Source organism: Cupressus sempervirens, chromosome 6, assembly GCF_028749045.1.
Source record: "Cupressus sempervirens isolate cs-2001-9-10 chromosome 6, ASM2874904v1, whole genome shotgun sequence".
Classification (NCBI taxonomy): Eukaryota; Viridiplantae; Streptophyta; class Pinopsida; order Cupressales; family Cupressaceae; genus Cupressus; species Cupressus sempervirens.
Window position 1 is genome coordinate 99659236 of NC_143123.1, and position 27966 is coordinate 99687201.

The window sequence follows — 27966 nt, forward strand, 5'->3', positions numbered from 1 at the left end:
TAGTATATTTCCGCTATCAGTGATTTGCCTATGTAAGTTGGTAATATATTCACTGATTCTATTTGGCCTTCAAGGGTCAATGAGTTATTTGGAGATGAGTGGGGAGATCACACATTACCCTACGTTCCACATGAGGTGTCTACATTTTTTATTCAGCATTATCTTGAAGATAGTGTTAGCCTTCATGATGTTAGTGATTCACCAACCACTCTTTCCTTTATTCAGGATCATGTTGATTGGGTGATCGGGGATCCAAGTGTTAATAGTATCCTACATCTGGTGGATTATGTTGTGTTGTTACACAATCACAGGACTATGATCTGTGTGTTTCAGCCTTCTCGCACATTAGAGTTCTAGAGATTAGGATTACTCCGTTTTCACCATGCGAATATAGTGGTTGAGCCAGATTGGCCAGGTCTGTCATTGTCGTTGATTTAGGTATTACAGGAGTGGTATAGTGGTACAGGGGTACAAACATTACAAGAGTTGGTCAGTGATATCACAGACAACGTACGAGTTCTCATTTGGGATCCAAGTGGAGCATCCCTATGTATTGCCTTTTATCGGGGAGCTAGGAGGAGAGTTTGGTTGTTATCATCTTGGGATAGATATTGGTATATTGTCGAGCCCCCATCTTCACTTGACAGTAGAGACTCGCAGGGTCACTCATGGAGTGAAGCATTCATTCTGACTGAGGGTCTTGATACATAGGGCAGTAGCACATGGCAGTTGGAGTCACTTAATGGTGAGCCTTGGGATCCTAGCATTCAGTTATTTGGCACATCGATTCCTATTGTACTGTTTCACCATTCTGAATTTCGGAAGATGCATGCCAGGTTACATTAGCTGAGAAGCAGAATTTCATTCTCAAGGCAAGTATGGGATCCTGGCATTTAGTTTCTACAAGTATAAGCGGATTGCTTGAGGGCAAGCAATCTTTGAGAAGGGAGGCTTTGTAATGTCCTCTTTTTCTAGGACATTATAATTCGGTGTTACCGGCTCACTTTGTCGAGGTTTCGAGGGCAAAAAGGTTCTTTACAGGGTTCAATTCAAGGTTTGGCTTAGACATTTCCAATTTCAAACCCATCAGAGCAGTTTTGGCAGGTTGTTCGGATACTATTTTTAGTGAATAAATAGAGCTTAATATTCTTGATATCCCAGTGTTGGTTTGAAAGTGTCTCGCCGAGAGCTTTCCAACAAGCTATTGCATGTGTTTATCCAAGTTCGTTTGATCAATTATTTTAATGCTCGATGATTAAATGGTTTACGGACTAAGTGACTATTAAAGTTCATTTAACTTGTGACTATTTTTAAAAAAAGGCACTATGTTCACTTAAGTGACTAAAGGACAAAAAAGTTTCTTTATCCCACATTGCTTAAAAGAGCATGCATCACATTGGGAAAAGTGATAAAGGTACAACAAGCTCCACCTGAGAAGGAATGAAGAGGATAATATTTATAAACAAATATTAATCTGGGAGCTGAAAACGGTGACTGGTTACCTCTTCAAGGATGCAAGCCCTTGAAGAAGCTTTGGGAGGTTGGACGCAAACCTAGCCTTCTTACAAGTTTAATTTATATTTCCAATTTGACTATTATTTTTGTTTATAAGATTGGATTTTCTAGATTGTTGCATGTTATTGTATCGTTGTTATATAATACAGTAACATTATTTGGCAACTATTTGTGTTAATTGCTGGTTTATATATGTACTTTTAAATATTGAAGGAAATAAAAACACTTTTTTTGGGTTTTCTCGTATGCATGTCTGTTGGTTATAAATCGATTAATGTTCTGGAATTTATATCAAATATTGGCTTCTTGGTTCGGTTTGTAAATCTGCAAGTTTATATCAAGGGTTTTAGTAAAATTTCCGAAAAGGGATATTACATTTATGAAATAAGTTACTGACTAAATTTCAAGGGTTTTTTTAAATTTGTTGATTCGTGGCTGATTCGATTCCGATTCATGGCCGATTCACGATTCGATTCGGCCTTGCCAATTCTGATACAATTCTAATTCTCGTTACTTTATTTTAAACCAATCAAGGATACATTTGGGATAAATAACTCAAGTAGATTGCTCGCATTAAAAAATCAACTTATGAATAAAGGAGAATCAATCTTATCCTAAATTGGAAGAATTTTCGAAATAAAGAATCAACCATCTTCTATTGGAAATAAAGTTGAAGATCAAGAAATATCCAAAATAGCACTTAGAAAGTTACCTATATCTTGGGAAGCATTTATCCAAGTCATTAGTAGACCTTAAATACCAGCTCTTGATCAACTTAAAAATGATTGCACCTCAGAAGAATCAAAGGCTAATCTCTAGAGGAATCATTTCAAACCAAGAGGGAGGAAATCAAGCCCCTTTCTCAATCTCTAATAATAAAGGGAAGAAGAGGAAGTTTAAACATACAGGGAAGAAAAATGACCAAAGAAAAGGAAACAATAATCATAATAGGAAAGACTTCTCCAAAATAGAATGTTACAAGTGTGAGAAATTTGGACATACTTACAAATTCTGTCCAGAAAGGGAAAAAATTCTAGCCACCATAGCCGAAGCTAAAAAGAAAGAGAACCTATTATTCTACTTAGCTCTATCAAGCAAGATGAACTCCAACAAAAAAGTGTGGATAATTGCCAGTGGTGCATCTCATCACATAATAGGAACCAGAGATGAGTTTGAAACTTTTGAAAATTATTTCACTGAAGGAGTCAACGTTGGAGATAACTCGACCTATCTAGTAAAAGGAATTACGACTTGTTCTATACAACTAAGAATTGGGATCACTGATGTTCTCTTTGTCCCTGGCATAAAAAAGAAGTATCCATCTTAGGACTTGCAGATGAAGGGTATCATATTAAGTTTTAATGAAGATAAAGTATTGTACTTGTCTAAAAATTCTATTCTTAAGAATCCCATCACCATAGGGTCTAGAGATGGAACTCTATATAAATTGGTTAACATTCAAAAGGAAGCCCTAAATCATCAAATATCAAACCCTAATGAAATATGGCATAGAAGGCTTGGAAATCTTGGATTCAATGCATTACCGAATATAGAAAAAATCACAACTGGAACAAGTAACTTAAATTCAAATCATATAGGCATTTGTAAAGGATGTGCTCTAGGAATGAATGTAAAAATATCTTTTCCCCCAAGTGAACACAAATCTAAATCTGTTTTGGAACTAGTTCACACTGATTTGTGTAGACCTATGCCAACACTCTCTCTAAGAGGATACTCATACTACATAATCTTTATTGATGACTTTTATAGGGAAACTTGGATTTACTTCTTGAAAGTCAAAGAATCAAATGAAGCTCTATTGAAATTTAAAGAGTTCAAAGCACTTGTGGAAAATCAAATGTCAAAGAGAATAAAAACCAAAAGAACAAACAATGGGGGCGAATACACCTCTAAAAATTTCAAAGATTTATGCACCTTTGTTGGGATTAAGAGGGAGCACATTGTACCTTATAATCCTCAACAGAATGGAGTAGCAGAAAAGGAAAAATAGAACCATTGTTGAAGCAACAAAAGCCATGTTACATGATCAAAATTTACACTTCTCATTCAATGTCAAGACCACTAATACCTGTTGTATATATTCAAAATAAATGCCCACACACAATCCTAGAAAACATTACTCTGAAGAAGCCTTTTTAGGAATTAAACCTGACCTAAGTCATTTCAGAATACTTGGTTGCCTCGTTTACATTCATATACCTAAAGAAACAAGAGCCAAGTTGGAACCATCCTGGAAGATGGATATATTAATTGGATACAATGAAAATGCTAAAAGGTATAGAGTCTATATACCTGGACAAAGATTAGTTGAAATAAGTAGAAATGTCAAATTCGAAGAAGACATTGCCTTCAAACTATCCACAAGTACAAACGATGAACCCATCACAAAATTGGATGAAAATCATCAAGCTGAAAAATCAGAGGGAGAACATATCAGAAGAATATGAACTATTATCAGACACTGAAGATAGGGACATCTCTACTATCAAGAAAAGACCATTATGGGCAAGGAAATAATTGAAGAAAATAATGTTGAACCAGATGAAATCTCCAGAGAGAGTAATTAAACCAAAAATAAATCATGCTACACTGCACTAGTAACTGAGCTTACAAAATCTGAAACATCAACTGTTGCAGAAGCTATATCATGTCAACCATGGAAAGATGCTATGGTCGAAGAAAGTCAATCCATATTACAAAATAATGTTTGGGATATTGTACCTAATCCAAAAGACAAATCAGTTGTTTCATCAAAATGGTTATATAAAATCGAGTATGCTTCAGATAGTAGTATTGAAAAACATAAAGCAAGATTTGTTGCACGAAGTTTCTCTCAAAAGGCAGGTACTGATTATGAGGAAACATTTGCTCCAGTTGCTCAATACACTTCATAAGGACAATTATAGCAATTGCAGCATCCAAAGGATGAAAGATAAATCAAATCGATGCAAAGACCACATTTCTAAATGGTGTCATTAATGAAGAAATATATATTGAACAATCTGGGGGTTTTACTATAAAAGACAAGAACTTATATGAATGTAAACTAAAGAAAGCTCTTTATGGTTTCAAACAAGCACCACGAGCTTGGTATGAAAGGATAGATAGTTATCTCTCAAAACTAGGATACTCCAAAAATGAAGCTAATTCTAACATATATTTCAAAATAACTAATGGTGACAAGTTAATTCTTGTTCTCTACGTTGATGACTTGTTAATAAAATGTGAAGATCGTCTAATTGAAAAATGCAAGTAAGATCTTGTGGTTGAATTTGAAATGAAGGATCTAGGCCTACTACAGTATTTTCTGGGTCTAGAAGTATGTCAAAAGAAAGATTATATTTTTTCTAAATCAAAAGAAGTACACTCATGACATCTTGACTAGATTTGGTATGATGGACTGCAAGCCCTAGCAACTCCTATAAAAACAAATCTACACAGGTTAAAAGAAGCAGTGAATTCAAAATCTATCAATCCCACTCTCTACAGGCAGATCGTTGGATCACTTATGTGTTTGGTAAACACTAGGCCTAATATCTGCTATGCCACCAATGTATTAAGCCACTTCATGTGTGAACCGAAGAGGATTCATTTGATGGTTGCTAAACATATCTTGAGATATCTACTCGGTACTATTGGTCTTGGTTTGAAATACAAAAAGGTTGAGATAAAACTTAAAGGATATATCGATTCTAATTGGGCTAGTTGTTTTATAAACCGCAAGAGTACTACAAGGTGTTGCTTCAATCTTGGATCAACAATGATATCTTGATTCAATAGAAAACAACCAACAAAGTCTCCGATCAGCAATGATATCTTGGTTCAATAGAAAACAACCAACAATTGCCTTGAGTTCCACCGAAGCTGAATATATGGCAGCCTCCGTGGGAGCTCGTGAAGCAGTATGGTTGAGAAAGTTAATATTTGGACTATTCGGAAAGCAATTAAGCCCCATAGTGATTCATTGTGGTAACCAAAGCTGCAATAAACTTTCTGCTAATCCTATCTTTCACAATCGATCAAAGCACATCGAGACTCCATATCATTGCATAAGAGATATGGTTGACAGACATGTTATTAAACTGATTTATATCAGCAGTGATGAGCAAACTACAGACATTTTCACGAAGCCTCTTGCAAGGTTGAAAATAGAGTACTTCAGAGGTAAACTTGGAATGACAAGTTTGTAAATACATTTGTAATTTGATGACATTGAATATTGATTTTTTTGCATTTGTGTTATGAAAAGTGACAATCTTTCATGTTTGTGCAATCACTATTGTAAGACGACGACCTTATCAATAGTTTGACCTATCTCCTAGATACACTACATTGATTTGTAGTACCTAAATGTGTTGGATATCTAGGAGCAAGTGTTATCATGGTTTTTTGGGCTAGATTTTGCCAAACACCATGATAACCAACTCATCATGGTTCTTTGAGCTGGATTTTGCCAAACAACCTAATATAGTTTCTATCATAGACCACACTTAAGGTGGTGTTTAAACTTATACTGAAGTTATAGAAATTGCTTCAATTCCCTCTTTGCTAAATAGGAAGTGTTGAGGAATTTAGCCTCATGAATTGGAGCCAATTCTATATATATATATATTTGTGTAAGTGTTGATAGAAACCTAATATTTGAAAGCGGATATAATATGCACACACACACCCATATATATATATCAAAAGGTATATTATTGAAAACATGATAAGTATAGGTTTTGTTAAAGACCGACTGGATTAAAGCATTGACCATCATTGTTACTTTGAATTGGTAGTATCAAATGTGCTGACATAGGGTCATGCCCCTACGTGGGCATGTTACTTAACATATAATATGCCATTTGAAGACTGTCTGAAACACATCAATAACAAGGCATGTGAATCACAATCTCCAACTGAATACATTCGGTCTGCAATATATTTCAGTGCAGTCTGAAATAAATCTGCTCTCTTTGAAGTTCATAGTCATTCTCATCCGCATAATTGAACTGTAAAAGAAAATCAATTAAACATATATCAAAATCCATAAAGGAAATTGAATATTGCTCTGATCATTACAGTATTTCTGCCAATACAAATTAATTCAGTCTTCACCAACATCAATCGATATATTTAACAAGAACACTGCCACGTGGGGCATTAAATGGACCTTAAAGGTCAAGGACACTCGACAACCACTATATATCCACAATTATACGATGAGAACACTTTGATACGGTGGCAGATATATATTATATTAAATCAGACTTTCTATGCTTCTTAAAAGAAGCCATAAGAGTTGAGAAGAAATCCAGTATAGGCATGACAGAATGACAGTGATGATGACTTATAAGATAAGTATTTTTGTTATCTTCGTTACTAATCTCATTTATTTTTGTAGTTATCTTACATTATTGTATGTGGCATAATATGTTGAAAGGATAGATTTATATATATATGGAAAATTGAATATATGTGTTTATGTTCAAAAGCATATATTTAAATTAGGTATTATCTATATTTTATTGGAATGATATTATCATTATGTAAGATTATTTTTGTATTTCAATACGTACTATAAGAGCTATTTGCCTTGATATTTTCCAAGAATGTTCTCGCAGGAAAAAGAAGATTAATATTAGATTCAAAGTGAGTCCGACACTTATCCAAAGGTAAAGGAGCTCTGAAAATTGATGTTTAGAGGAAGTCTAACATATTCATCCGAAGGAGCGAATAGAGGATACGTTTCAGTTGGTCTTTAAAGATCTTGATTATATTGATTCAAAGGAAGTAAACCATGTTGTGATGGATTCTCCAATGATCAATAAATTGTAGCAGTCAAGAGGCCTGTGATTCATTAATATATCTCCTGACTATGCGATTCTAATGGACCTATCCCTTGTGTACATCATGAGGAATGACAACTTCCAAATGATGTCACTTTTAGTTGCAGAAGTTATTGAAAGGTGAAGATCTTACAATAAGTTAATTTTCTATTATGATGGATATCAATGCAAATCATTATAGATTATATTTTGCATGTTAAATGTTTATATGGTACGCATTATGATAATGCGCGTGCACGTACATTTTTTTAGTACATGGTGAATGTTATGCAAATTCATGTTCTAGAGGGAAATTACACGGAGTACTTGGTGAATATCATGCGACTTGGTGTTCTAAAAGACCATTACTCATAGTACTTGGTGAATATCATGTATACTAGGAGACCAATACTCGTGATATCAAACATTTTTTGAGTAATTGGTGAATATCATGTATTATGATAGACCAATACTCTTGATATAAGATGTGATATCAAACTTTCTAAGTACTTGGTGAATATCGAATGTCAATATTTCGGTAGGCCAATACTCATGATATCATAAATGATATCAAACATTATTTGAGTACTTGGTGACTATCATGTGTTGATATTCTGGAAGACCAATACTCTTGATATCAAAATGATGGATATCTTCTAATAAAAGATATCCTTAAAATTTATCATTTCTAATATTATCAGTGGTGTAATATCCATCTTGTGTTTATCCTCCCTGGCTAAGAGGGAGTGTTGATGTTTGCTAGCTTCAATCGGATAAAACTATATATAATTATATATGAGATATAATTTATATAAATGTGTTCATTAAAAATGACATATAAGTTTATTGTTATATGAGAGAAATTAAGATAATATATATATATAAAGCTTCGATTGAGGTATTTATTATATTAATTATCTAATTAATGAATAGACATGTCCCTTCATGGTTTATTCTCATTATATCTATAAGACGTCACTGTCATTTGGAAAACACACACAAAACATTATGATAGTGCTTAATACATTTGCAGATGACCCTTTTAAAAACCTCAACAATTCCAAATCCGCATAGAGAATCCTTTTCCTTAAGGCTTTCATCAAGTCCCTTTTTTTCATTTTATTAACCTATGCTTGATTTTTGAAGCCTTCAAAGTCTATTTATTTGTTTTTGAGTGTTAGTTTGGATTGTTTTAGCCATTTTGTTTTTGTTCAAATCTCTTACTTTTGATTTTCCCTTCGATTTGGTATATCTTAGGGCTTAATCGAACTTAGTAGTTAAAAGATGTGACCATTTAAGTGCCCTAAAAGTGGAATCTCCAAGGTCAACTACATATTTTTAAAATGGAAGTTATATTCAAATGTTGAGCTGCACGTTTTGAAAAATATAACTTAAATTCACTCTATGTTATGATTTTAAGGTACTTTATGATTTAAATTTATCACTTGTCATTATAGTGCACTTTATGTTATATTTTGATGTTGAGTTACTTTTTAGTATTTCAATTAACTCACTTTATTACTTTATAGTCTATTTTGATGTTGAAATTGACTTCAATGTTTATTTTAAAACATTTACATAAAAAGTTTTTTTTTTTTTCAACATTTTTGGACTTTATATGTAAATATATATAGAGTAAATATGATATTTCACCCCTTCAAGTGATATTTGTTCAATAATCATTTTGAAATGTGTTCAATAGATCACTTGAGTGATGCAACTCAATGACATGTCTTTTCTTCTAACATGATGCATGCAAATGCATCTAGAGAGTGAGATTTACCTTGGACACCCAAGTGCATGTTATTTCGAAAAGCATATTTTAAAACATGCAATCACACTCCAAGAGTGTAATTTGCATGTAAAGGCAAAAATAAAACATGCAACAACCCTTAGAGAGTGCAAAATTTTGGGTTGAGATATTTGACTTGTGCAAACCAAAAGTATATTTTTAAAACATGTAATGGCCCTGGGAGAGTGCGAATCACCTTGAAAACATATTTTCCAGCCAAGGCATTACATGTCATGAGCTTCCAAGAGTGCAATTTGCACCACAAACCCTCTTTTACATGCAATGTGCTTCATGCGTTTTAGCTTGGAGAGTGTGATTTGCACTAAGGAGCAAAATTAAAAAAATTTGGCCTCGTGCATTTGACCTTGGAGAGTGTGATTTACTAATGTATAAATACTTGCATTTCTTTAAAATGCGATGGGTGCTCAAGAGTGCAATTTGCACTAAAATGCTCAAATATGTGACATGCAATTGCATTTAGAGGATTTCTCTACACTTTTCCAGCCAAGGCATCCATGAATATGCAGCTTAAGAGTCCGATTTGCACTAAAATCCCCAAATACATGCATTTTACATATAAATGTGCTCGTGCATTTGGCTCCCAAAACCATGATTTGCACCTTGAAGGCAAAATTGCCCATGCCATAGGACCTTCCAAGTCCGATTTACATCAAACATTTGGAGAAAAAGAAAGTTGCAACAACATCTTGCTCATACATGCACATGCATTTGCCATAGAAGACCACGATTTGCTTTAAAACTTCAAAATTTTCAAAGGTTTTTGGTTGTTACATGCAAATGCACTTGGAGAACCCAATTTTGGAGAAACCTTGTTCATTCAAACTTCTCTTTCCTCCATTTTTGGCTCATTAAGCTCCAAGCAAGTATAAGGATAACTTTATTTGCATTTCTTACTTGTTTTGCAACAATATTGCATTCTTTGGCTCATTCTTATCCATTTATTCAATAGCAGCCTTTGTTTCTTGCATGTACTTTTTAAATATTTGAAATCTTCATTCTAATGACAATGCAAAAGTCCTCCAACTCCAAAAATGAAATTGCATGTAAAGAAAGGTTTTGAAATTTATTAAGTTTGAGTCAAGAGCAAGAGGTAAGTTGTTTTGTTTTTGAGTTTTTCTTTCTGGTTTGTTGCTTGTTTTTAATTTGTTTTTGGAGAAAAGTTGAAGATTTACACTCAAGAATGCAAGTGCATTTCCATGTTTCCACTTCCTATTCTTCATCCATTTTCCAAACGCATTCAATTTTCACTTTCCCATACATGTAATCGCACTCTAGGAACCTGATTGAATATTTTACATCATGTAAAAATGAGGAGTTTTTATCATATACAATGACATCTAGAGATCCCGATTTGGGTGAAAACTCACATTCTAGAGCACCTAAACTCTCATCTTGCACATAGCCAAATGCTTCCAACTTGCATTCTTGACCTTTCCCAAGAAAAAACCTATTTTTGCCCACATGTATTTCACCATCCTAAACCCGATTTTGGCCATTTTTGCCCTAAAACCAAGGCTTTTCCGTTCATTCCCAAGCCTTCAAAAGTGTTAAGTATCTAATCCATTCTTCAAACACCCATCTCTCATGGATCCTTATTATAGCTCAAATTCTAAAGTTTTCAAGGATCCGATCTCATTGGAAGATGTTTTCATCGGCATATCGTGACACACTCTTCAAGATATGTCAAAAAATCCTCAAAGAATAGAGACATCCTATCAAGAAGGCATGCTTTCAATCCAAGGAAGCAATAATTCATTTGGTCTCCACTTTCCCAATGGCTGGCCTAGAACCTGAGTTCACGTAGGAATGTGCCAAAGAACTTAAATTTATCCAAACAAAAAGAAGAGAAGAATCATTTGGAGATGTTGATGGGAAAGTTGTTCCGCGCTTACATCTAGACATCATTGAGAATGTTTTTCAAAGTGTTGGAAACTCCAAAATGTATGAATCTAGCAAATAAGAATTCATAACTATGGAATGAGGAATAGCTTGGTTACATCAAGTTTTCAAACAACGACTGGCAATTTATCAAAGAGAATACAGTGGCACTGAATACAGGGACTCCCGATCGGACGATCATCCACGATTGCATCACCAAGTACAAAGCCTTTGTTGATGATCTACAAAATTGATTCAGCAGTTCCAACTTTTCTTCAAGAGCATTTTCAGTTTTGTAGTTGCGGAAGATAGATTACATGTAATCTCAATTGCATGTAATTCAATTACACGGACCTTTAGTACATGTTATCCAATAAATCTTCTTTCTTAGTTTTATCGGATCAAAGTGGTTGAGTTGCTCCCACTTTTCCCTACTTCTTTCTCTCACTTCTTTTCCTATATAAGAAATGTCACCCTCATTGTAAAAGTCATCTTTATTTTTATGCAAGAGAACTCTAACAAAATTGTGCAAGCATAACTTTGATTGTGTAGTAACAATTTGGAAGAAAAGTGAATACAAAGAAACAATTGGAGTTGAGACTTTGAAAGGAGCAATTGTGATAATGCAAATTAGAAGTTGACTGTAATTTTTGCCTATTGCCTTTGATTCATGTTATTATTCTATGTTTACTAATAGAGCATAGTAAGTTAAGAAAAAATTGGTGCCGAAGCTTTGACTAAGAGCGATTGTGATAATACATAGACTAGAAACTTTGACTATAGCTTGTGTTATCACCTCATATTCACAAAAATATTAAAACTTGCCTACTTATGGAAGTTTGTGTGCCCCAATGGTAGAGGATTTTCTTAAAGAATAGATTAAAACAAGACTTAGAGCCAAACCAACACACTTTCAATCAGCGTTTAAGTTGGTGTCAGTTTATTAGTATCACCATTTCCAACTATTAGATAGTGTATAGTTTAGAGATCAAACCTTGCTCATTACTCGCTTCGCGGGTAAGTGAATTCTCTCCTGAAATATAAGAGGAAAGAATATTGGTAATACCCTTTACAAAAACTCTCAACTTCTTGCTTACCGTGAGTTGATCCAAGGCACGGTGAGAATGGGGAGCCTTCCCTTAAAGGTAGGAGAGACTTTGTCTCACGTGCTATGGTTGGTTATCCTATTTTGCGACTAAATTTGCAAAAAACTGTCAGCTGCAAAATATTCACCTAATAGTTTTTGGTGAATCTACTGGGGATATGACACACATCTGATAGCCTCATGCTTTCATTTGAAGCATGCCCATGTTCTTTTTCATTGTAATTTTATTTGTTGAAGTTGTTTCAAGCATTTAACAAGAACATGCAAATGGCACAAGATCCTTGGGAAAGTGCTTTTGGACCATCGAATCTAACTCCATCTCTATACGATCTTCCTAATGGCTCGTGAAAGAATTTTCCCAGATTCTTCAATGATGAACAACATCTTGATGAAATCTCCAAGGCCTTGTTGCAGATTGGTTTTACCATTTACCACCGCATACTATCACAAGTTGGGCTGCCCTTATAGCCAAGTTTGAGGAAAACTTCAAGAACCCTGAAGATACCCATGCATTATGGTCCCAACTTACTCAGCTGAAGAAGTCATCCCACGTGCCTATGTGTGAATTTGTTGCTCATTTAACATATTGACGCGAAGAATTTCAATTGTTGTGCAACCTACAACTGCAAATTTGAAGTGTTTCTTTGTCAATGCTCAAATTCTTGAAGTCAATTTTCTAGTGAGGAGAGCAACCCCAACTGCTCTTGCAACTACACAAACGATTGAAATTGAAGATGATCTTATTCTTGCAGGGAAGATAAGAATAAAAGCAAGTGGGTTTGAAGAAATTCATCATTCTTCTCATTCATCTTCTTTAAGCACAAGGACAGATCTTGTAGTGTAGAGGTTAGCAAATGAGTTACTTGCCCTCAATAAGAAAATAGCTCAAGGCATGTTCTTTGTTCCTTATGAAGATGTACAAAGGAGGCCTCTTCCAATTGTTCCTCGTAGTTCTATTTTTGAGAATAGACAAAAATTGGTTTTACTATCAAAGAAGCTTGCAATTGAGGAACCATTGCAAAGACAACAGTGAAGCATCCTGTGTTCAAAGCTAGTGATCTTTCTATTCTCTTCTAGGAAAAAGAGGAAGACATTGCTGGCGACTCTCATTTTTGGTGCACGCAGTCTCATAACGCCAGTGATGAAAAGCTAAGGAGTTCCAAGGTTCAAAATAATCACGTCATAAAAAGGGACATACAAACAAGTTATGATCAAGTTGAAAAAGATGTATTTGTGTCTCAAGGTCACGAACTTGGGCATACTATGCATAAATGTTCTACCTTGGAGCTTGAAAAGGAATTTCTCATAAACAACAAAGAGTTTCGTAAGTCAGAAGTTTCTGAGTAGTATGTTGACCTGTGCAGTGCAGTCACGTCACTACTAAAATCACATGAGCAAGGTCATCTTGATTATCCTAAGATGTTGGTGATTAATGAGCCAATAAAGCAAGTTGCAGGTGGCAAGAAGAATACAGAATTTGTTAGATCAATGGAATGTCCAATACAACATTATGCTTGGTTGGAGGCTAACAAAAAGTTGGACATTCCACATGTACCGAGACATGAAGATACAATTGAAGAAATCAAAGAAGCATGTTTGGATCTACAGGAGCAGTTTCAAATCATGGACCTATCTTGAAGCAGAAATACACATAATTCATCTCAAAAAGGTGAATCTTTCTATCTCTTCCAAGAGGTGTTTACATCAAGCATTGACATCATTGCTCTAGTTGTTTGCATTCCATCTATATGAAGTTACCTATGAACATCTAAACTACCACAAGCTGCTTAAAAAAGGAAGCTATTTTGCCGAGCCAATAAAGTTTCTTAAAATTTTCTTTATCAGCTACTTTTAATTAGGTAGGTTTTTCTTTGTTTTTAATAAGTGCGCTTGCACATTTTTCTTTTATTTTAACTAGATTTTCTTTGCTTTAGTCACATTAGTCTTCTTATTTTTTGGTCGTTGGATTTTTGTTTTTGGCTGGTCGTCAAAAACTGTTGGTTGCAAAATATCCACCTAGCTCGCCCAACTTGGAAACTTCCAAGCAAGAGAAAATATGACAAGTGGAGTTTTTTTTGTGAGAGGAATCTTCTCCAAATCGGAAGCTTGCAGTTAAATTGATAAAAGCTGCCTAAAACTACTGCAACCATTGTAGCAGTTTTTCTGGTTGGAATTCTATATAAGAAACGCTTCCCATTTCACTCTCACACACATCAATAGAGAAACAAGGTGACAAAAAAGGATTTGAGAATCTCTAGAGAATTTGTGAGAGGATTTGTGAAGAAATTTTGAAGTAGCATGCGAAAGCTCGAAGAGAGAAAAATCCTGAAGAGAGAGAAAAGTTGTCCTCTTGAGTTAAAAAAGGTTAGAAGAGACTGAAATTCAAAAAAAGGAAAATTTTGCAGTAAGTTGAAAAGCACAGAAAAAGTATGAATTTTGGAGAACAATCTCATTTTAGAGAGTACAGAATTTTCAACAAATTTTCAACTTTAACATGCCCAGCTAGGAAACTTCCTATAAAAAGCCAGAGAAAAATATGACGAGTGGAGTTTTTCTTGTAAGAGGAATATTCTCCAAATTGGAAGCTTGCAATTAAATCGATAAAAGCTGCCTAAAATTAGTGCAACCATTAAAGCAGATTTTCTGGTTGGAATTCTATATGAGAAACCCATCCCATTTCACTCACACATAAATTGAGAAACAAGTTGACAAAAAAGGATTTGAGAATCTCTAGAGAATTTGTGAGAGGATTTGTGAAGAAAGTTTGAAGTAGCGTACAAAATCTCAAACAAAGAAAAATCCTAAAGAGAGAAAATTTGTCCTCTCGAGTTGGAAAATGTTAGAAGAGATTGTGAAATTCAAAAAAGGAAGATTTTGCAATAAGTTGAAAAAAACTCAGAAAAAGCATGAATTTTAGAGAAGAGAAATCTCATTTTAGAGAGTGCAGAATTTTCAACACATTTTCAACTTTTTTGCAAGGGAGAAATGTGGTTATCTTTTTTTCATATTTTTGCATGCTCTTATATATGTTTTAATTCTATTTTGCAGGAAGGTGAAATGGCAAAACCTAGAGCAACGAGTGTGACTAGGAAGCAGCCAATCAAGAATGAGAAGAGAGGATTCTATCCTGAATCCAAACTCATATCAAAGTAGGCAGATGTTGGTGACACCAATCTCGGATGTTTGGAGATATTCAGATACAAGGGTCACAGACTATCACATTTGGCTACCCGGATTGTGAATAGTGGCATCATGGCTGTAGGTGGCTTTCTTCCAGATGCTTTCCAACATACAGAATTGATTGTGGGGTGTTCAAGGCACTACGATCCCAGAGACAAAACAATCAAGGATTTAGATGAAAATGTCATTGCAGATCTCGCTCCAACAATTTTAGAAGCATTAAAAACCCCTACAACTCAAACAACGCTACTAAAGTCAAAAGAACAAGTACTCAGAGTTTTTACCGTTGGAATTCAACATAGTGAAGACACCATAAACAGTAAATGACTATGGAAGAATAGACACCATTATTCCAAGTTGGCTAAGGAGCTAGTTTGGCTCAATCTTCAGTGTGATTATAGTGATCTGGTAATGATGTGGAGCAGGATATTTGGGATTCCACAATCCTATCAATTTGAGTCGTAAATGTGGTACTTGATCAAATAGGTAGTCGAGAATTTCAAAATGGATTGGGTTGGACTAATCAATAACAACCTAAGTGAAGAAATAGTTAATTGGGAGCAATCATGAAAGTTTTATATGACCTCCTATATCATCTACATGGTGGCTTCAAATACAAGGTATGATGGACTAAGGTGCAAAGTAATGATGCGAAGTGGTGCTCAACGCATAAAGGTGCATGAATGTTATCTAAATTGCATTTGCATACCAAGAAGATTATGTCAACGTCAACAACGCTTTCGCAATGCACATTTTCAAGATTCCACAAAAGAGACTTCACACGAGATTATCTGTCGCAACAATTAAACTGGAGTACGGAGCTTGGTTCACCAGCTCCCAACCTTCTCCTACATCAGAATACAAGGATTTTCTACACAACCATATAAACTCCCGAGATATCCCACTGACAAAATGGTCTTGTTGGAGATCACTCAGCAACTAACAGTATATGAAAAAGCTCTAAAGGAAAAGAGGATGTCGGGGATAGAATTCCCAAATTCTATTGCAGAAGATAAGGTTGAAATGTGACCATGTCTGAAGGTGATTGAGAGATCATTAGATGAGTTACATTTCTTCCATCTACCACTCTATCAAGAAAGAGCAAATTGTGATCCTTTTAACAAAATTAGAGTGGTGGCAACTACCAAATACCAACATGAGATGCACCTTGAAGATTTTTGGGCCAATGTTGCAGATGAAAATGAGTTTAAAAAGAGGATGTGAACAAGTTGCTGCTCAACATAATCGGAGCATGCAAAAAAATTGGAGTACCTAATCAACTGGAAAATCTAAACATGATCCAAAAGGTATACAACCCGAAAAAGGAAAAGACCATCCATCCTTATGATTGGTCAAAGCAGGAAATTTCAGATATCAATACACTATCTGCACCAGTTTTGTTATTCACAAAATGGTGGGTTGAGCGACAGTTCAACAGGATGAAGGTGCCAAAGGAAAGTCTAACATACAAACTGATGGGTCATTAGTTGTTGAGGGATGAGCAACCAAGAAAACCTTCTAGAGGGAGAATTGAAGAAGGATAAATCTCGTCAGGAAGATCTTAAAGTAGAGAAGGAAAGAGTGTTGCTTATGAAGCATAACAAAGGAGTAGGCCAGATATTCACATTAAAGAACCTTAGTAGAAGAGATAGAGATCAAGGAATGTTCCATCCTTGCATAGCTGGACTCTGCGTTTGTAGGAGATATGACATTTCGCCAAACAAGTAGAGATAAGAAGAAGAAGAAGAACAGAGCAAGATGATCACATGGCCAGGTCGATGCAGGATAGGGAAAGCGCTAATGCCTATCAAAAGTTTTCTCAAGAGAGAAGCAAAGAACTAGATGCCACCATTGAGGAAAGTCTTGGCGCATTTTACAAAAGAGAGATGATGGAAGAAGAGGTTCCTGAGAAAAGAAGCTAAAATTCCTCCAGTGGAGGCAAAATTTCCTACTCTAGAGATAGCAGCTCTTAAGATAGCAGCAGAATGTCCTACAGTCTAGGAAGAAATTGATATCATTGTGGTGCAAGAGCGAGAGATTGATAGTTCTGAGTGATTATAACACTACTATACTATAATGTTTAAGGAAAAGGCTATAGAGAAGTCAGGAGAAAGTTGACCTGACAGTCAATTTACAAGAAATCCTAAATTGAGTTAACAAGAATTTTTTGTTTGCAACACTTGTAGTTGATAAGGCAAAGGATCAAATTACTCTAGATGAGTAGAATGTGATAGAACTTGATCTAGGCCATGCCTCCCAAAAGCAAGTTATTGAAGATTTTGACAATTTTGCATAAGTAATGAAGAAAAGATGAGGAAACTGGGATGGAAATATTGAGGTAGAAAGGCAAGATCAAAACCTTGTGTGAATACATAAACAACTTAAGTCATCTAGTGAGGGAAGAAGGCCCATCCTTTGTTCCTCCTCTAGTTGTTTTGACTAGATCAGTGGAGGGTATAGACAAGACGAGACAAATTGCTCAAGGTGCAAAAGTTAGGATAGAGGGTATTCAGAATGAGACATACAAACATGTTGAGGACTTGGTGCAAATTCATGGCACGACACTAGGTGTCCTTTTCAGGATACATTGCATGGACGAGTTATGGGAGGATGAGCATATTTATCGACATAAGTGAACTCAAACTTGTAGGGTTTGATGGGGACTCTTAGACAAGTATTCATTGATGGTGGATTTGTTGGTGAAGGAGAAACATATGAACTTTTTAAACAGTACAATGCAGTAATAACAACCAAGGAAATGTTTGAGAATTTCACCAAGGAATCTGCTTGGTTGAGGAGGGTAGCCGAAAATATCAAGCAAAGGCTCTCCAACACAATTGAGTCCTTGTCATCACAGAGATTAGCGCAAAATGAAGAAACAGTAGATAGCTTGAAGAAGAAACTAGAAGAGTTCTTTCAAATAAATCATTTCATGAGGGACAATTTTGAGAACTCCATTTTCTCAAATGTCATGCAAAAAACTTAGGACTTCTTACTAGAGTGGGAGGCCACCTTGAGAAATTTTGTACAAGTGATGTCAGTCTTGGAATACAAACAAGGATCAGCGCCAAGTGTCAATATGGATGAGTTGAAGACTGTCTTGGGGAGATTCTAGGCATTCAAATTGCAAAGTCAAACATAGGCTATTCTGGGCAGAGATGCATTTAATGCGTAGTGGGCATTCATGTCACCTTACTCTCTTCTTGAATGGACATGCATAGTGGGCATTCATTACCCACTAAGATGGTGGTTTCTTCTAGATTGGTTCACGCGGATCCCATCCATCAATATAGATTCTCTCTTGTTGCCCTAACCCTAATTAGGGATAGGTGGCATAATATGAGCCATCAGTTGTTATGATCCAGGCCAGTCATTGTATCTGGGGACCTATATAAAGGCCTCATTTTTCATTTGTAAGGGGTGGAATTTTGAGATTGTTGCTAAGAGCTACCAAGATAATAGGGTTTTCATTGTTGGTTTCATGGTGATTTCTTGATATATTTTGCATGATCTGCATTGAGAAACAAAAAAATTCAGGTCTGAAATTCAAATTAATTTGTATTACATTCTTGACAAGTCATTTGATTCTAGGTCAAAGGGAGCTTACCTGACTAACTCAGAGAACAGATTACAGTCCCATCAAAAGAAATGAAATAAATAATAAGTGAAACTAACTTTTCATTATTCAATTCTGGTCATACCCTTTTCACCAAAGAGAAGTTAAAGATTTCTTCTCTTTCATGTATCTTGTCCCTTACATCCAAGTTGTCTTTGAAGAGTAACCAGGACTTGTCCTACAATGTTGAAAAACTTGTGTACTTAGATTTGTTTCTTTGCCCTCAATTTTTTGATGTTATTAAATGATTGAGAGATTGTACGACACTGTTCTATACTCTGAAACTGCTGATATCCTAATCTGGAACCCAAGGAAACTTAGGGACAAACAATGTATGTTGTCGAAATTCAGATGTTGTATGCTGATGTGGTATCATAACAATAATAATTAAAAAACAATTGCTTTATAAAAAGGGTTGTCAAACTGAAGGAGAGCATACTATTGTAGCCATGTGCATGGAACAGAAAACAGAGGAAGGAAAAGTTATTGTGTGTTAGAATGGATACTTTGTGCATGAGTGTTTTACACAGTTTGACACCTTTGTGTTAGATGTATGTTGTATGTTCCCTCAGATGTAGAGGTAGCTTTTGATTATGTAGTCTGCGGGCATCCTGGGATGATCCTAAACTCTTTGTACTGCAGTGCCAAGGATTAACTCAAAGACTGTGCATGTGCTCCCTATATGCAAAAGCCTAACTGATGTATAAAAGCTAACAATGTAGAGTTTTATGCTGCTATCTCAGAGTTCTATCTTGACTGTATGACATGGGAAAAACCAACCATTGAGAATCCAATCCCTGCTCTGTCTGCTCCATCATGAAACATTTATTATATATGAGCAATCTGTAGTTAACAAAAGAGGATCTAACTCATCTTAAGAATCTTAAACACTATCAATCAATGTACCCAACATGGCAACAAGAAGTTCATTTATATTCCAAAATTGCATATAAATATTAAATACAATAGGTTTGAGTTATTTCAAGCTTCCTGAATCAACGTAAACATCCTGGAATGGGAAGTACTTAGCTGATTAATTGTTTACTTAAGGTGGAGAATACAATTTCATATATAATTTGGGAATCAAGACAAAAAATAAGATTGATGGGCTATCAAAAACTAAGTTGGCATACAAGTGTCAACATCACATATCTGGGATTGCTTTATCAAGTAAAGAGTCAAGAAATCAGAGTATAACAGTGCTTGCATTCAAAAATATATATCATGCTTCGTGTTTGCCAGTTACCCAATGAGTAATTTAAAGGAAAGTACCTGCATATTGTATGCTTCAACATTATTTTTATCTCTTTGTTTTATTTGAAAACCAAAACCAGCAAAGGATATCTTTAACCAGTTAAGAGTTATAGTTCTACCACATATATTTCTGATCTAAGTAGTCCTCCACAAATTGCATGTTATAAGTTGGCATCCTTCACAGGCATAGTTAGTAACTTGTTCCTTAACGAATCAAACGTGAAGTTATTTTATATAGAATAGAACTGGGACTCTGTCACATCAGGTATTGAACTTCCTATGAACCTTATCTATCTGTCTACTTCCAAAGAATAAAATTTTGTGGCTCAAATGAAAAACATATTGAACATTTAATACTGGAAGCAAACAAAATCAGCATTTCAAATGTAACACCTGTAAGGAGAAATATTGTCTTCTTGACATTGCACCATTCAAATTTCATAAAGAGTTAGGGTTTCACAGAGCCATATCAGGAAGCCAAAAGTATTACAAGCTCCACTTTTATAAGTTCAAATGATCCCTGGCAAATCAAGAAGATCCTAGCTCTACTAGTTTTAAAGAGATATCATATATTTCAGGATTAAATTACTTTCTTCCTAAAGAGCCTTCAGTTTATATGTAAATGCAGTGAAATGCTTACCTCATCCCTGTTGAGCCACCCAAGAAGGTCCATTTTTGCACGTTGTCTCCTGCTTGAGATGTTTGTAGAGATATTTCTTTTTGGAAGAGGAATATTCAATGAATGATTCCCAACTTGTTCTAAACCTTGATTTTTGCCAAGACCAAAACCATCTTTGGTTGCATTGAAGGGATGTTCCTTAGAGCGAGAAGTTTCCCTTTCAGCTGTTACATTTGATTCTGAATATCCAATGGTAGGCCTCGCACCAATCATGCTTTGAGATGTGTCAGGATTGCTTCTCATTGGCTGTCGTGTTATGAAAGGACTAGGAATCCCTGGAAGTTTTCTATTCCTCCAAGTCTGTGTATTATAACCCTTTGCTCCCCAAACCTCAAAACGAGCATCATTCCCACATATTAGATTGTGATTCATCACCAAAGAATATGATGAAAGATTAACATCTTCTCGACGGGCTGGTAAAGAACCATCACTCCTGATCAGTCGAGAAGATAATCTGTTTGATGCTGGGAATATCCTGGGATCTTTAATATTATGACTAGTGAAATCTAGAAGCTTCTTAAGAAGCCAGTAGCAATTAATCACCATATGGCTACTATCCAAACAATTTGAATCCCCATATACTGCAACACGACCAGTTCCACCACCCACTTCTAAAGCTCCAAGAATAGAAGATTCTACCTGCATAAAGAACAGTTCATATGCTTTCTTTTAGGATTTGACAGGTAACTGTTCTAAAATGTGGACTATGAATCACTATACCCACAAGTTGAGTACAAACTTACTTTGGCTAGACCAGATGCCTGCACTACATTCTGTGTGGTGCTACCATCAAAATTATCTTGAAATGAGAAATTATGAAGGAAGCCACCTGCTGGAAACTCTGCAATATCTGTGCCAGATGCATAATGACTTCTTTCTCCTGCTATGAAAAACGCACCATTCAGGATAGTGTCCCCAAATGCTATACCAAAAGGTTTGAGTAGATCATTAAGTGCAGGTATATTGGCACCACCAGTAGCCGGAGTCCACCAACTACGTGTATTGTCATCAAAAAATCTCATCTTCACCATGGTCTCCACATTATACCAATCTCCAAATACAACCAACCCCAAACCATGAATCTTTACATCATTCTCCAGTTTATCAATCTCTTCTTTGTAAAATTCGTCCTCAAGATCTACCATCAGGAGTGTACCATACTGGCTGGCATCAAAACAAGTCAACGGGGACCCCAAAATTTCCATGTAGTATCCAGCATCCCTCAACATATCAAACATCCCATGAAAATTTGTATGTGGGTGATCACCATGCCAATCAAGAATATCATTTTTTACATCTAGTGAGTCTCGGGGTATATATCCAGGAGGATATTTAATACTGTGAAATTGATCCCACAGAATCCGTTGAGAACGAGGTGGAGTCGGAATAACTTGCAATTTTAAAATAAGTATGCAAATGCTTCTCTGAGAAATGGTTTCGCCTTTTGCAGGAGGTGAAACTACCGTGAGTGTTACATTTCCCTCTATAAGTCCCGAAAATTGAGCCCCTTCATCCTTAATTTGCATGTGCAAAGCCAAGTAACCAGTCCATGGCCAAATAACATCCGAATAGGTGAAGTGAATATTGAGTAAATTCCCAACCTCATCGAAGGGATGCCATGTTGGTTCACTCTCAACATGCCCAGTCACTCCCATACCATTCAAAATAGTTGCATTAAACATAACAGGCATTGCACCTGCATATAATGGTTGACGACAAAAGGGCCATGCATAAGGACAATCTGTAAAATCAAGAATACTTGGAAGAATACTTGCCCGAGGTCTGTACTTGAGAAGAATTTCATATGATTCAAGCCTGAGCAAGACATAGTGAAGAATGACAGGACGTCAATAGCTGTCAGATAATCCATAAAACATACATTTCAATTTAAAAACTAGTGCAGAGAGCCAGCCCTTATTAAATGTAAATTATTATCCATGCCTAAAGCAAAGAGGATTAGTAAAAGCATTTCAAAAGAAAAAATAATATGCTCACAAATCAAGTCGACCAGCACCCTGCTCAAACATATTTGGCCCACCAAGTTTTGCAGCACCTTCAACTAATGATTGTTTCATACTTGCCGGGTTCAATATGTCCCAGCGAATATTCTCAGGAATAACACTGGCCAGCAAACAGACTACACCAGCAACTACCGGACTTGCAACGCTTGTGCCTGAAAGACTTTTGCAGCCAGTACTAGTTTTTGAACCCATTATATCTCTTCCATATGCAACAACATCCGGTTTGACACGTCCATACCTAAAATATAGAAATCAACTGTAAGTTTCACCTCTGCTTTGATTATCAATTTCACAAGTAGAAATGCAAAAGAACTACTTTCACTAAATAATCTCACAAATGAAATAGTTCTAATGTAAAAGAAATGCTATTAAACAAAATTGATGTCAGAAAGTATCACTCAAAAGGGAAATGACTAGAAGTGGAACTAGGTTATTGCCATTCATGCCAACATAGCTGCTTTGCATTATTATGATCCTTCACTTAACTTAGAATCCAGGTTTCAAATGCAAAGCCTTAGTTGTCGATGCACACATATATCTCCATTAATGCAGGCAGGTCTGGCCTCAAAAAGAAAACCATTTGATAGTAACAAACACGACTCTTAACCTTTGGAACAATTGGCATACTATAACAGAGCAATTTTTGATACACTGACAAATATAATGCATACTTATACTTCTCACATCTAAATGAATGCATTTATCTGCCTAGATACGCTCTCACAATTTTATCATACAAATACATATTACACACATTTATATATTTATTATTTACCTTTTCTTCATATTCATATAATTTTCATTTTGTTTAAGCAGACACTTTGCATCCTGTTGTCATTCCATGCTGCCATCCCAGACACCAAAACTAGCAGACTATTTGCAGTGACTTATACATCTAACTACCAAACACCCTTATGAACAAATTTTGTCAACGGTTCTGGAAAATGTAAAAATCACTCGGCAAAATGATCCCCAACCCTTCCACCATGTTATTCAACACTTAGCTTTCTCCAGAGAACCCCCATCATCTCCTTTCTCTCCCCCACATTAAGTGAAGATGCTAGAAACGAGGAGATGCCATACTCTATACCAATATATTTCTCTCAGTAACTCCTTGCCAAGCACCATTTGACAGTGTCATTGATGGGCCCATGGTTGGTCTTAAAAACACACCTCAGCCTCCTCTCCAGCACCTCTCATAGAAACATCATCTACCTCTGTTCGCTAGTGAACTTGACTTGAGTGTCCATACCTCCTCTTATGGTCATACTCCTGGGCTTTCAAATAGAGACAGCTCATTACTTTGCACACTTTGCTCACAAAACTCATTCTGCCTTTTGTCCACCATCATTAATCAGTTGTCATTCCGCTAGTTTGGCTTGCTTCCCAAAGATGTTATCTTCTACTCAATTTGCCTCGGTTACAGAAATATCTCCTCCCTTATTTCCTACCTTAGTTGCATCTCCATGCTAAATTCTGATGCCCTTTTGGCCAGCTCATTGACCACCTCGTTTGCCTCCCTATACACATGGGTTGTTTTGAACTCTTCAAACTTTTGAATAAGCTCCAGGGTTGATGCAAGCCATTTACAAAGCTTCCAATAGGGCATCCAGATCTGCCTTATTGTAATTTCAAAATGGATTCTCTTCACTTTTTCCTTTAACAAACATTATAGATCAAGAAAGGCCCCGTTATGCATTCTTACTCCTAGATATTTTATTTATTTTTTGCAGTGTAACCCGGAAACTCACACTCCCTTCCCAAACCTTGAAGTACCCGTCCCCAAGACGTCCCCACACCGGGTACTTGAGTACCCAAGCACCCCCACCTCCGCCATTCCGCAACCATGCCGTCGTTGGGATGTGTACTTGAATTTGTATTTGAATTTTGATTTTTAAAAGTTACTATTGGGTATGTAATACGTTACTATGTTGAATGTCAATGATTCTAATTCATGTTGCAATTTTGCAATGTTCAAGTATTTTAATTTGGTATGTTCTAGTGAACTACTTAAACATCATTTTATAACGAGCATTTCAAGTTCTATATGTATTTTATATAACACCCCTCCCTAGCCCATCCTCCCCTCGCCGTCGTCCCCTGGTCGTCCCGAAAATAAGGCCCATTTTCCCTGTGTCCTGGAAACTCACCCTGGCATCCCACTGTCCCAAAGTACCCCCATACTGGTGTAACACTGATTTTTTGCGAGAATGGATCCATTTTGGTCTCTTAACACTCAGTCTGCACCACACTCTTCTCGATTACCTCTTGATGCCATATTGAAATTGGCCTAATCAACCCTTCTCCCAGTACTTTCCACTTTACTACCTTCCTAGTATTAACAACAGGATCAACCAATTGAACCCCATGAACAGGAGATTCATCATTTTAATCCTTAGTAAATGTGTATAATTTATTATACACTGTTGTCATTTATTTCTTAGAGAACAATAAATAATTGTTGTTTTCTTACTATATTGATCTATCTTTAAAAAAAAAATTTATTATCATGCAAATATGCTATCTTTTAAATCCATCCCACCCCCCTTTTTCCTCTTGCCTCGTGCTTTATTTTCCGGTCCTCACCTCACCTCCTCCCTCCAGCTCTCCTTAAGGCTAGTTCTACAATCCAATCTATCACCCTCCTATTTCTTGAAATGGATCATCAAGTACACAATATAAAAGTAAGGTAATTAAATAATTCCATGGACTGAGGCAAACTCATGCCAGCAATAAAGTAACTTGTGTGGCAACTATAGGATTAATAGAATAACAATGTGGAACAGGAATTTTCAATGCTTCAATTGTAGCATAGTTACATCAACATTAGAAGGAAGAAGAACCTTTGATCATTTCAAATTTAAAAATTGAACTTACTATTAGTTGATTTAATTCATGACATTTAAGTTTTTGTAAAGAATCCCAACCAGTTCTAACTTCAATTCTAGTGCTTTGACATTTTCTGAGACACTTATCTGCAGCTCTGATACCACCATAAGAAGCCCTATTGGTTCTACCTCTGACAAACACTGAACTTGTCTCAATTTTGGATGCTTAACATTTTGTCAAACACTTTATGTGAAACATTTAGCTGCAATTTTTGGAAATGATTGTGTTAAGAGTTTTTGCATCAACGTTTTGGAACCGTCCTACGTGCTCAAACCAGCATAGGCCCACCATCTAGAAGTCTTCAACACAATCTCTGTACCATCCAACACGAACATTAACTATACCATCCTAAAATCATGAATGTAACTACCAAGTGATTGTCACTACTAGAAGCCCAATATTGTATCAATCTCAACAAGATCTCCAACATACAAATCATCGATCAAGGTGTAATCACCCATCTGTATGTTAAGTTGTAGGGCTTTCCTAGTTTGCCAAATAGTGAAACCATCTAAAAATTTCACATTGAAGCCAGAGAAGTCCTCTTCCTAAAATCCATGCCTAGCAACTACTGCCTTATCTATGAAATTGTGAATTCACCACTATCCACAAGGCAAGCCACTCATTGTCCATTAATCACTCCTTTCAACCAAAAGGGATGATATCTAGAAACCCCTGAAAGGGTGGCAATAATGCCATTGAACGTATCCAATGCATCGCCATCTCCAAGCTCCACCTATGAAGCATCCTGCTCACCCTCAACACTACTACCTTCTAAACTTGTATCCTATATCTGCTCATCACCCACTATAATGTTCCGACTGTGTTGGTGAGATGTTCGCTAAGCCTGGAGGGCTTTCTTGTGTTTGAATAAGCTACTGTAGGGTCTCTTGGTTGTTGTACAATGGGCTGAGAGGTGGGTGTACGGTCTGCGAGAATATTTGTTTGGGAGCTCGCTAAGGTGGAGTGGAGAATCTTGTTAGTATAGCCCAAAGTGTATAACTGTACGATAGGAAGAGTACGGTGAACCTAGTAGTCTGTGGATGTCCATACGGTGATACTCTAGGGGGCATACAGTTGGGAGGGTGGAGAAACAATGACATACAATGTGTGGAGTGGCAACTGCAGAACAGGGAAGATGACTCAACCGTATGGTGGAGCAACAATCGTACAATAGAGGAAGTGGAACAGGTCGTATGGTGGGTGTTATTAAGACCACTGAATGGTAGTGGGTCGTACGGTGTGTGCAGATTGAGTCATTCATTGATTACGCTAATTAATACCCAAACAAATATTCCAATCCAATTCCAGAGATTTATATATGAATCTACAACAAGATGGTGTGCGGATTTGCTAGACCCGAGCAAGAAATATACAAATGGAATAAGGTGAGGGTCAAATCCCACTGAAACCAAAGAAGCCAGGTAGGGAAGATCTTTCACTTCCGAAATGGCGGACAACAAAGAATCCCAACTGGAATCCGCAGTATAAGAAAATATAATCCAAACCGCATAAATACTACCTACACACTGTGCTTAAATAACCTTTGGAGAAACTTTCCGAGGGTTTACAAAGATAGCCAACGGTCAAACCTACCTACGGAAACAATTAAATAAAAATGGCTCCGAGATATACTAAATCAATCAACCCATTAACAAAGGTTTGATTAAACAATTATTTTATGACGGGAACATTACAATCCTTCTCTCCCAAAATTTGCTTGTGATTCTTGGAAACCTTTTGTAATCAGCTTCTTCAGCTTCGAATCAAGTACCAAGTAGATCTTATCGTCATAGTAAATGATATCATCAATAACTTGGTATCTTTCATCATGTATATAGCCATCCATCAACTGACATGCAAAAGTGTTCTTGGAGTACTCAACCAATAGATGGGCCTGCCAATTATCCAAGGAATGGGGTAAAGTGTTGACTGTCATGTTTTTACTTGCAATGTATAGGATCATACCATGTTTAAAAATGGCCTGCATCTTCTTGATTGTGACTTCCCTTGATCCTTTATTTCATATTCCTCTTAGCAACACTTTCTTGCCATCTGTCTCAAATGAAAAGTCCATCCTCCTGAAACTTTGGGTGAACTAGTCAAGGGTTTCCATCCACTTGATGCCCAATATGACATAAGTATCAACCAAATCTATGACAAAGAAATCATCTGTCAAGGTATA

General features: G+C 36.1%; 1 protein-coding gene across 1 annotated transcript in view; it reads right to left on the reverse strand.

The window, feature by feature from the left end:
* The window catches only part of S1P (SITE-1 protease), a 160102-nt gene that overhangs the window by 40770 nt on the left and 91366 nt on the right, over positions 1-27966 (reverse strand). The window contains exons 6-8 of the mRNA XM_089786934.1: positions 22867-23130; positions 21615-22686; positions 20833-21510 (exon numbers count right to left, since the gene is read on the reverse strand). Of these exons, the coding sequence (XP_089643060.1) occupies positions 20833-21510; positions 21615-22686; positions 22867-23130 (2014 nt within the window). The remainder of the gene's footprint in view (positions 1-20832; positions 21511-21614; positions 22687-22866; positions 23131-27966) is intronic.